This window comes from Marmota marmota, unplaced genomic scaffold, assembly GCF_001458135.2.
Source record: "Marmota marmota marmota unplaced genomic scaffold, marMar, whole genome shotgun sequence".
NCBI classification, from domain to species: Eukaryota; Metazoa; Chordata; class Mammalia; order Rodentia; family Sciuridae; genus Marmota; species Marmota marmota.
The window spans coordinates 12,887,384-12,898,175 of record NW_025999942.1 but is presented as its reverse complement, the minus strand read 5'-3'; the positions used below and the strand labels follow the sequence as shown (position 1 = coordinate 12,898,175).

General features: G+C 62.1%; 1 protein-coding gene across 35 annotated transcripts in view; it reads right to left on the bottom strand.

Moving 5' to 3' along the window:
- Positions 1-1,393: 1,393 nt before the first annotated feature.
- Positions 1,394-10,792, bottom strand: part of Obscn (obscurin, cytoskeletal calmodulin and titin-interacting RhoGEF) — a 138,633-nt gene continuing 129,234 nt past the window's right edge. For 32 of the 35 annotated variants that reach the window (XM_048801358.1, XM_048801357.1, XM_048801361.1 and 29 more), the window contains 17 exons: positions 10,491-10,663; positions 10,261-10,287; positions 9,354-9,506; positions 9,213-9,258; positions 8,769-8,846; positions 6,599-8,498; positions 5,840-5,914; positions 5,511-5,621; positions 5,263-5,430; positions 4,242-4,364; positions 3,914-4,084; positions 3,278-3,362; positions 2,840-3,079; positions 2,419-2,642; positions 2,108-2,183; positions 1,740-1,889; positions 1,394-1,656 (listed from right to left, as the gene is read on the bottom strand). In XM_048801358.1, the coding sequence (XP_048657315.1) occupies positions 1,479-1,656; positions 1,740-1,889; positions 2,108-2,183; positions 2,419-2,642; positions 2,840-3,079; positions 3,278-3,362; positions 3,914-4,084; positions 4,242-4,364; positions 5,263-5,430; positions 5,511-5,621; positions 5,840-5,914; positions 6,599-8,498; positions 8,769-8,846; positions 9,213-9,258; positions 9,354-9,506; positions 10,261-10,287; positions 10,491-10,663 (3,978 nt within the window). In that variant the 3' untranslated portion in view covers positions 1,394-1,478. Of the gene's footprint in view, positions 1,657-1,739; positions 1,890-2,107; positions 2,184-2,418; positions 2,643-2,839; positions 3,080-3,277; positions 3,363-3,913; positions 4,085-4,241; positions 4,365-5,262; positions 5,431-5,510; positions 5,622-5,839; positions 5,915-6,598; positions 8,499-8,768; positions 8,847-9,212; positions 9,259-9,353; positions 10,288-10,490; positions 10,664-10,792 lie in introns of those variants that run through there. The other 3 variants (XM_048801362.1, XR_007346945.1, XM_048801391.1) reach the window with 3 other exon arrangements.

Sequence of the window (10,792 nt, the reverse complement as noted above, 5' to 3'; positions counted from 1 at the left end):
AAGACAGACTCAGTGTCCATGCATTGACGCTGGCAGAAATGCAAAGCAGGAGGGAAGTAGGGCAGGACCTATCAGCTTGGTTTTTGAGATGTTCAGGTTTTAGGTCAAGTGTCCTGGCTTCAGTAAGATTGGATGGGTGGCAGTATTCCAGCACAGTGACCTGGAGATAGGGAGGTGGAGGCAGGTTGGACTCATGGCACTGGGCAGTCACTGGGTCCCTGGGATTGTCTGAGACCGAGAGGCTGTCCATGCCTTCCAGCCCAGTGCCCCCAGGAACACAGCTGCGGGTTATCCTTGGTTGCAGTGAAGATTGCCCTTCTCCACCCCAGCATCCACAGCATGCTCAGGAAGCAGGCGTGGAAAGAACCAAGGGACTGGGGCTCATCTGGGTCATCCCAAAGAGCAATTGAGGAGGCAGGTATGTGTTTGCTTGGCTACTGTCAGAGGGCGGGCAGTTGTGATGGTGCCTCCCCACACCCCACCCAAGGGTGGCCACACAGCCTGTCGGCAGTGGCTGTTTTGGGCTGGTGTGCTTCAACTGTTCTGAGAAAAAGTGGGAGGTGGCCTGATTCTCAGAGGGACCTCGAGGCTGGCATGAGAGAGGGGGTTACATGGGAGAAAAAGACCCCAGGCCAGTTCTGGGATGTTTCCACCGCGCTCCTGCTGGAGCAGGGTGTTGGACATGCCCAGAGTCGCGTATATTGGAGGCTTGGTTCTAGGTGCTGCTCTTGGGAGGCGATGGAGACTTTGGGCTGGTGGGAGGGCATTAGATCATTGGAGTGTTCCCTTCCGAGAGATAGTAGGACCTCTGCTCCCTCCTCTTCCTCTTTGCTTCCTGGCTGATGACCTCAATGGTTTTTCTCCACTGTGATGTGCTGCTTCACCACTGGCCAATCCATCATGGCCTGGATTCTCTAACACGTGAGCCAAATACATTTTATCTCTGTATAAAGTTAATTATCTCAGGTATTTTGTCGTAGTAACTGTCCATCTTTTGGAATGTCAATCTACTTTTCACTATGGCTGAGAGCCAACAATTGCCACATGCAGGGTGAAAACCCCACAGACTGCTGTGGCGAGCAACTCCCCTCTGCCTCTCTGCGGTTTTGTTCAAGAACTGCCATTGATGCACTGTCCAATGGGCGGAGCTGCATGCATGGGGGAAGGCGATTGGCCAGGGTGTGGGGTCCTGTGATGAAGCAGAACTAAGGCGCCCTAGTATAAACGCACACAAGTGAGGGCTGTGCACCCGACCCCAACAGTGTTGAGAGTGCACGGGTTCCCAGGGAACTGTTCCCAAGCCCGCCTTCCATGGGGGGGGGGGGCAGCCACCCGGGGGAGACGGAATACCCTGAGCGGCAGGGGGCCCTGAGTGAGGCAGAAGACACTTCAGTCGGATTCGCACTTTTATTGGTACGTCTGTGCGTTGCGTGGCCCAGCGGAGCGACCCCACACACGCGCTTCTGCAGGGCTGGCACTCAGCGCACCTGGGCCAGGTTGTGCCTCTTGTACAGCAGCGCACGCCGCTTCTCGCGCTCGCGCACGAAGGCACGTAGCCGTGCAGTGGGGAAGGTCACTGGCGCTGGCCGGGAGGCGGCGGGTCCCTCCTCGGTCAACCAGGGACACTGCAGGCAGCTGGAGGCGCATGGCCGGCCCCTGGGGAGGAGGGAGGGTCGGTGAGCCGGCCAGAGAGCAGCGGGAGAGCGGGGCGGGGCGAGGTGGGGCGGGGCGCTCTGTACCAGGGTTGGGCGCACAGTGCACTGCGCAGGAAGGCCACAGCGCCACCTGACAGCCCTGCGTAGCAGCGGCTCAGCCGGATGAGTCCCTTGCGCAGGCCCTTCTGCAGGTCGCGTGTCCCCTCGCTGCTCACGGGGTACTCAGCGCTCAGCCTGAGAGGACAGGAAGCGCAGGGAGCTCTCCATTACCCTTGATGATTTGGTGCAGGGACTCCAAGGTCACCCGTGAAGGATGATGGGGCATAGGGACTCTGAGGTCATATTTGGATGGCTCCTTGGAGATTCATGGGGGCTCTGAGAGCACCCTCAGACAGATGGGGCCCTGCCCTGCCCATCTAGCACCCCTCTCCCCAGACACATGAAGGGCTCACATGATGAAGGCTGTCACACCAATGGCCCAGATGTCTGTCTGAGGAACAGCCCCGTGGCCTTCCAGGAGCTCCGGAGCTGCAGAGGGGCATGGGTGGGTGGGCACAGAGGGAGGGGCACAGGTGAGAGGTCAGGTAGGTGGGCACCACAGATGGGCACAGGTGGGTGGGTCAGGTGGGTGGGCCCAGGTGTGAGGCTGGAGGGTTGCAGTGGAGTTGAGGGGAGAGTAGACCGGGTAGGGAGGGGGCTTCCTCCTGCCCCCTCAACAGGTTAGACGCCCATGCCTGCCCTCTCACAGTGGCCATACACGCACCCATGGTCTCCAGGTAGTCCTTAAAGTTGTCAGAGGGCAGCACCTTCTCCTGCGTGAGGCTCTGGGCATTGCCCAGGTCCACAACCTTGAGCAGGTTGTACTCGGTGACCATCATGTTTTCAGACCTTAGGTCCAGGTGCAGGATATGCTGGGCATGCAGGTACTGGGTGGCACTCAGCATCTGCCAGAGGTAGTCCTTCACCACGGATTCTGAGTAGGAGGTCCTGGGGGCAGAGGTGGCTCAGGACAGGCCCGGAGGGGGCATGTGCACAGGGAAGGAGCAGTGGACTGGGAAAGGCACCCGGTTCTGACACAGCTTGGGGTCAGGCATGCGGAGGAGGGTGGCAGGCCTGGCGTTCCCTCCCAGAACCCTGCGTCATCTGCCTGTCCATCCATCCCTCCACCCAGCCTCTGCCCCCACCTCTCAGCCAGGCATGGGAGCAGCTCGGGCCCAGAGCACAGCTCCAGGATGAGCACCAGGTGCCGAGGGCTGAGGTAGGCAGCATGCAGCTGGGCCAGGTGCGGGTGGCGCAGCCTCTTGAGCGCCTCGTATTCCCGAAGCACGGCTGCCCTGTCCTCAGGCCTGTAGGGAATGATCTTGGCGGCCAGGGCCCGCCCGCTGGCCTTCTCCCTGCACTGTCGGACCACGCTGAAGCGGCCCCTGTGAGAGAGACACAGCAGGACCTGAGTGGCCCCCACGCACTCAGAGCAGCAGAGACCAAGCTCAGCAGGGGCAGCAACCAGACACAGGGAAGAGGCTCTGAGCTGAGCATGGGAGTGTGGGGGTGGGAGCACGAAGAGCCAGCAGGGCAGCTTGAGGAACCATCCCACCACCCGCTGTCCCCAGAGGCCCCTGCACCTCCGGATCTGCATCTGGAAGGCGAAGTTCCTGGTGCTGGGGAGGGGCGGGGCTGGCCGCCCCTGGCCACTCTCCTCCTCAGAGGCTGTTAGGGAGGGGCAGGTGACAGGTTCAGGAGGATCCCAAGGCAGGCTCTCCCCTCCTCTTCCCTCACTCCTCCTCAGACACCAGACAGTGGCCCTGCCTGAGTGCCCGCTCTGGCCTCTGCTCCCTCAGGTCATTTTGCAGGGGAGAAGGGAACTTGGATTCAGGACACAATAAAGCCCTCATCATAAGTGTGTTTGGGGATACGCATCCTGAGCGGCAGGGCGCTTTCCAGGATGGACCAGGGATCACCATGGCATCACACCACCCTTTCCCAGGCCCACAATGGACACTATTGATCCATCAAACCACTCTTCCACCCAACCCAGACCCAGCACCCAGGAAGTCACTGCCAACTCTTGGGGTGGCACCAGTGGGTGTGGGTGAGTGAAGGGAGCTGAAGGGTGAGGGCCCCAGAATGTGCAGGCTTTGAATGCTGGCTGAGTGCAGGAGCACCCTCTCGAAGGTAGTGGCCACCACAGGGTCCGCAGGCAGGAGGGTGCCTCTTATCTGCCGGCCACCCCATCCACTGGCTGCCCAGGAGTGGCTCACCCAGGTGGCGGGGTCCTCCCAGGAGGACCTGCTCTGAGGGGCTGCTGTAGGGGCCCATTCCTGCCTTGCTGATGCATGCTGTCCGGAAGGTATACAAGCCGCCCCTGGACAGCTTGTTGGTGAGGTAGCAGCAGTCGAAGATGTCAGAGGCCAGGGTGGTCCAGGCACCACCTGGTCACAGATGGAATAAGAGGCAGTTGGGGAGGGAGGAGGAAAGACCTTCCCCAGACACAGAGCAGGCTGTGGGCAAGGGCCCTCCATTGCTGACCCTGGGGGCATGCTGAGCTCAGGGGCCCCAGGGAGAGAGGGCAAAGGGCCCACGCAGTACCTTCTATGCAGCACTGTACGATGTATGTCACAGGGCCATAGGACTCCACGGGCTTCCAGACCAGCAGCACCCTGTCTGTGTAAACCTCCCCAATGTCCGGGCGTGGGGAAGACGAGGGGCGCTCTGCAAGAGGCCACCCATGGTCTGGGTCAGCATCTGACCCCAAGGGCTGATTTCTAGCTGGCCCTGCCTTACCCTCCCTTACTTTCGGCAAACGTTAGGCTCCTAAGCCCACCCTCTCCCAGTGCCATTTGTTTGGGGTGGGTGAGGTCCTAGAAAGCAATGGGAGGAGGGGTGTGTCTCCTTCCCTAGTGGACAGTCAGATGTCCGCCACGCCCTCCCCACCAGGATCCCTCCTGGCCAGCCCTTCGCCAGGGTATGTTCAGGCCTCGGGAGTGGCCCAGGCTCTGGTCAGGGGGCCTTGCCCTGGTTTCTAAGCTTGGCTGAACACTCCAGTACAGGGCCTGGGGTCAGTCTGCAAGTTCCAGACTGGGCCAGCAGCCGTCTCAACTGCCCACACACCCCAGGCACTGCATACTCAGCTCCTGACTCGACTCTGATGAAGACACAAACAGGATGGGGCTCCTCCCTCCTGCACCACTGGAGGGCAGGGCGGCACCCTCCACAGGGAGCTCCTCCTTCTGGCCAGCGGAGGCCTCCGGCCAGCTCCTGGCAGCAGGGTGCACAGCAGGCTGGAACACTGCCACACTGCTCTCCTTCTTCTTGGGCACGCTGCTCCCCCACCCCTGCCTTCCATCTGTCTCCTGTCAGTCTCCTGCCTCCTGCCAACCCCTGAAGACCCTGGACAGTCCAGAAGGCACCCACAGCAGCCACATGCAATGCCCGGCCCATCAGGACAGGACTGCTTGGTAACTCGGACGCACCTGTGGTCACCTCCTGAACCCCAAATTCCACAGCCCCACAGCTGAGGGAGTGGCCCAGTCCAGCTCATGAAACGTGGCTCAGCACCCCCAGCTCAGCCTCCCTGGCCTGGCAGGGACCTCTAGCAGAGCGCACCCACCTGCCTTCCGGAGTACGCCCGTGGTGGTTGCTGTGCCCAGAGGGTTGCTCACACTGCAGGTATACATGCCCAGGTCCTCAGCAGTCACCACCAGGATGGTCAGCAGCTGGAAGTTCTTCAGGGTGGAAGAGATGAGGACGTGGCCGCTGCTCTCCAAGAGGGCCCCATCTGTGACAGCACAGAGCCGGTCTGAGTTTCCCCTAGACAGTGAGGGCCCCTGCTGCCCTGCTTGTATCCCAACCCCTTACCTTTACTCCAGGTGGCCTGGGCAGCTGGCTGGGCTAACACCTGGCAAGCCAGTGTCACCGACTGACCCAGGACCACGGTCTCATCTGAGAGCTCCCTCAGGAAGGTTGGTGCTGAGGAGGAAGCAGGAAGAGCCTTCAGAGGGAAGTCCAGGCCAGAAAGTGTGGGCAGGACGCAGCATGGCCTCCTCCTGGAAGCCCTCCAAGATTGCTCAGCCCCCATGCCCAGCCTGCCTCTGGGCTTAAGCCCCATAGGTGGGTGGGGGCTTGCCCCTCTGGTGTAGGCACCATGGCGGTTGGGAAAGGACCCTGAGACAGTGGAGCCTGCTCACCTTGGTCCCTGCCCTTCAGACCTGACAGCCGTAAGGAAGCCAGGCCTGCCTTCTTTCTGGGGGGCTCCTCCAGGCCTGCAGGAGGAGGGGGGGTCTCAGTAGGGAGGTCTGTCCTCGGGCAGCACCAGCTTCCTCACACTGCCTGTCCTCCCGGCAGGCCCAGGTCTCAGGGACTGGGGTGGTGAAAACAAGCTGGACCTGCTTCCCACCTCCCTCAGCAGTGGGCTGTTGGGGGCTCTAAGGCCTACGGTGCAGGAGGGGGTTGCTTGGGGCCGGGGTCAGGCTGGGGTCAGGAGGGTGGGGGTCACAGAGGCTGCTCTGGAGTTGGGACTTCCAGGCAGCTCAGGGGTCAGGGAAGCTGGGGTCAGCTGTGCCTAGGGTCGAGTTGCTCTGGGATCAGGAGAGACCTGGAGTCAGGAGGATCTGGGGCCACAGGACTGGGCTCAGAAGGTCTGAGGTCACTGAGGGTGGGCCATAATACTCCTGGGTCAGAGGGTCTATAGTGGGGGAGGCCTGGGTTCCTGGCTGCCCTCTTCCCAGGTGCCCTCCCTGCAGCTGTCTCCAGGATGGCCTCACATGCCCAGTAAGGCAGGTTCAGGTCAGCAGAGGTGCCCCCAGGACTCAGGTAGAGCCGTGGGTGCATTTGGGAGGTAGGGTCAGCAGCACCAGAGAGGGGGCCCAGCAGGACCCTGAGCATGAAAGGGTGAGTGAACCTAAGGGGCAGGGATGTGCCAGGGGATAGGACGAGGAGGAGGTCACCTTCCGGCCTGCCCTTCAGGATCCGGGAGATGTGAGCCATGGAAGCCTTCACCCTCTGGCGCAGCCCAAGTTCCAGGGGTTCCTCCAGCGGCAGACACTTCCCGGGGAACTGGAATAGGCCACGGGAGGGGGACCACTTGCGCTTTCTGCTGGCCGCAGCCTCCCCCAGCAGTGCCTCCAGGTCCTCCGGCTCCTCTGTGATCTCCAGGCCAGCTCGAAGGCCCAGCTCCCCCGGCCAGGGCCACGCAGCTTCAGGGAACTCTGCCAGCTCCTCCCCAGCCTCAGCCTCAGGAGAGGGCGGCTCTGGCTGCTCCCAGGGCTTGGGGACCCTCCTGAAGATCATGAACTCGAATGGGAGATACTTGATGTCATACAGGTCAGAGAGGTTGAGGTAGGCGGGATCCACCTCTGAAATGTCTAAGGACACAGTGTCGGCAGCCTCTGTATCCCCTGACAGGTCCCGGATCTGCACCAGGGACACCTGCCCATCTTGCTCCCACGAGGTCAGCTCTGGGGAAGCCCTCAGGGTAGCCCCTCTGGTCTCAGGCACTGGCCCCAAGTCGGCCTGGGGTTGAGGGCTTCCCACTCCAGCTTCGTCCTGCTCCTCGGAGGACTGGGATACGGCCCAGGCCATCCTGGCCCACAAGGGACCCTGTCCTAGCATGCCCCCTGCATCCCCACCAAAGGCAAAGGTACCATAGCCTGCCACCCCCGCATAGCCCCCACGGTACCCCAGGGAGAACTTCCGGGTTGTGGCCTGCTCCTGAGGCCTTGGTAAGGGGGGTGTTGGGTCAGGGGAATGCTCAGCCTCCTGGGACAGGCTGCCAGTGTCCAGGGAAGGGCTGGACTCCATGCCTGTGGGGCAGGTTGGTTCCAGGGAGCTGGAGGAGCTGGTCCAAGGCCCCCCAGGTCGAGAGATGCTGCCAGGCTCCTTCTTAGAGCCTGGCAGGGAGCTTGTTTGGGCGGGGCAGGGGGGCTCCAGAAGTATCTCCTTGACAGACCCTGGAGGCAAAGAGCCATGAGTTTGTGGTGACAGTGGGCCACAGCCCTTTTGGGGGGCAGAACCCTGCTCAGGGTGACAAGAAGGAGCCTCCTGCCCCAGCCTGGACAACCCCGCTTGCTGAGCAGGCCCTGAGTCTCTAGCAGGTGATGGAGACAGACTGGGCCCTTTCAGGGGCTTCTGGTCTCTCCCACCAGCCTCCCCTGTAGAGGCTGTGGGAGGACACTGTCCTTCACTGCAGGCCTCACTCAAGGGGCTGATGGCACTTGGAGGGTCTTGGTCCAGGGAGTGGCTACGGCCGGGGGTCTCATGGGCACTGGCGCTGGGCAGGCGCAGGGCCGTCTCAAAGGAGGGTGTCTTGGTTATCAGCGCGGCCTGCTCCTCCCTGGCAGCCTCCTCCTCCAGCACGTGGTGCTCCATCAGCGGCTCACGCAGACCAGGCAGGGCCCTGGCGAAGTACCCACCCTTGAGCAGGTGCCGCCTCCGGGCCGCGTGTCGGCGGCCTCCAGGGGCCAGGGCGCTTCGCTCAGGGCCCTCGCCTGCCTGCTGGTAGAACAGGCTGCTGATGACGCTGTGCCGGGGGACGCAGCCGGGGGCTGCCAGGGGCCCTGTGCTTTGCTGTGAGGCTGGTGGGGCCTCTGCCTCCTCCGGCAGGCTGGCAGAGGGCCGCAGGAAGCCCCGTGGGTGCAGCAGCGGGGAATGGGTCACCGGCGAGGATGGCAGTGACTTGGCCCTGGCAAACGGAGCGAGCTCATTGTCCGAGGAGGAGGAGCTGGAGGAGCCGCTGGCTTCTGCCCGCAGGTGCCGGGCCACTCCCAGGGAGGGGCTGTCGGGTGGGCCCCGCAGCAGCTCTGGGATGGAGCGCATCACCAGGATGGACTTGTAGCTCATCAGGGAGCGCTGGGGGCGGCACAGAGCAGTCGCTGGGTGGGGCAGCAGCACCCAGCAGACCCTCTCCCTCCACGTTCCCAGTGGGCCAAAGGGAGGGGACCCAGAGCAGTGGGGACCTCTGCACCAGGCTCTTGGCTTCTGCCTGGCCACCGGTATTCCTCTGCACCTGGCACACTCATGGCTGAGATCCGATGAGGTGCCAGGCCTGGGAGTGTGCTAGGCGGGCTTGGGCTTGCGTTTCTGCCCCCGCACTCATCCCCCTTTCAGAGGACAGCTCACCTGCCAGCGGCTCCTGGCCAGGAGGAACTTGAGCTGCTTGGTGTTTATGAAGTGGGCCTCCTCCGCAGGCATGGATTTCTGGGGTGTGAGGGAGGAGCCACATTGAGGAGAGACCCCAGCGCCCTGATGGGGGCCCCTCCTGGGATGGAGGCCCAGCTGGGCAGGGGCAGGTGGACTTGCCCTCAGCCCTGGGGTCTCATGGGCTCATCCTCTTACTTTGCCCAGACAGGGCAAGGCAAAGGCCAGAGGTCGTAGGGGAGGCCCTGACCCCCTGTGAGGGTCTCAGGATCCCAAGCCTGTCTGAAGGGACAAGTGTCCTCTGAACTGGGGCACAGGGGCCTGGGTGCCACCACCATATGTGCTGATGCAGGCAGGCCCTCGTCCCCCTTGGGTTGGATGTCCCTCCCTGCAGGCCTGGGGTTGAGCCAGGCTGGGCCTACTCACCAGGAACCAGGGGTGGGTGAGGCACTGGGAGGCACTGGGCCGGGCCCTGGAGGGAGAGCAGAGCCCAGGTCAGCCAGGCAGTCAGCTGGCCCTGGGCAGGGCTGGCTGCACCCTGGGCAGGCAAGAGAGGCATGCACTCACCCTGGGGCCCTCTGCAGCGTGGCCTTGAGGAAGTCCTTGGCGTCCTCACTGAGGTGGGCAGCCATGGGGCTGCTCCAGGACACCCGCCCCTCCAGCACGTTCAGCAGGGTGGCACGGTCACTCTCTCCCGCAAACGGGGAGGAGCAGGTCAGGCTGGAAACAGGCAGAGCCTGCCCTCAAACAAAGCCCCTGGGGACCAACTCTAGCACCACTCCCACCCAGCAGTATCTGAGGTTCCCCAGATACTGCCTCAGCTTGGAACACCAATCCAGGCAAAGCCTAAGAGGGTGTCTGGGCTCAGACCAGGGTTGGGGTCCCCACTCAGGCTGGGACAGGGATCAAGGAAACGTCAGCCTGCATGGGGGCCCTGCTTTAACCTGAGGCTCTCATGGCCAGAGGAGGGTACAGGGCTGAACTTACAAAGGAGACCCAGGCTAGCTTGAAGCAGGGATGTATGCCAAGGCTGGGTGCTGGTTCAACCTGGGGTGGGTACTTGGCCTCAGCCTGAGCTAGGGATCCAGGCTCAACTGGGACAGGAGTCCAGGGAGCCTAGATAGGCACCAGTCTATGTCTGAGGTGGGGACAGGTCTTAGTCTGCAGAGGTCAAGGATCAGTCTGTACCACCAGTATCTTCAGGGCAGCAGTGACCACTATGAGTGGACTCTGGACAAAAATCCCACAGACCCTACAGGGTCAGCTCAGCTCTGCCTAGTGATGACGGGGTGTTTGTGAAGAGCAGTGGGCAGGAGCCTCTTATCAGGGTTGGCTGACCGCCTGTTCCCAAGATAGCTGCCCCTGGGCTCTTGGGTCTCTGGTCTGGGGTGTGGCCAACAGCACACGTGGCCCTCAGGATTCTGCAGAAGGGTTGGCTTTGAAGAGGCAGCTGCCAAGAACAGGCTGTGCTCACCTGAGGTAAGAGATGACCCCCATGGCCCTGCAGAAAGAAAACCACCCACTGTGAGTCACCCCAGGACTGGCCACAGGCAAGGGGTATGTGGGAGGAGGTATGGGGGATCCCAGGGGTGCAGAAGGAGGCAGAGATTCAGAGAGGACCCTTTGGCTGGCTGCTGGGCTGCCAGATGACTCCCCAGCATGGTCCCAGGAGGGTCACAGTCCTGACTCAGCCTGACCACTCACCAGATGTCAGAAGCCTCGCTTACAGGGGTCTGCTCAATGATCTCGGGGGACACGAACTCTGGAGAGCCGTACTTGCTGTACTGTGGCTCTGAAGGGGTGATTTTTTGGGCAAAGCCAAAGTCGCAGATTTTAATGTCTTCCCGAGCAGGATGCACCATCAGGATATTGGGGGGCTGTCAGAAAGTATTGGGGGAGTCTATAGGGGTTGGGCTACCTGGGGTTTCCAGGCCTCAGGGAGTCATTCAGGGTCCATGAGGCCAATGTGGGGCATGGGGAGCCCCAGTCAGACTGTCAGAGCAGAG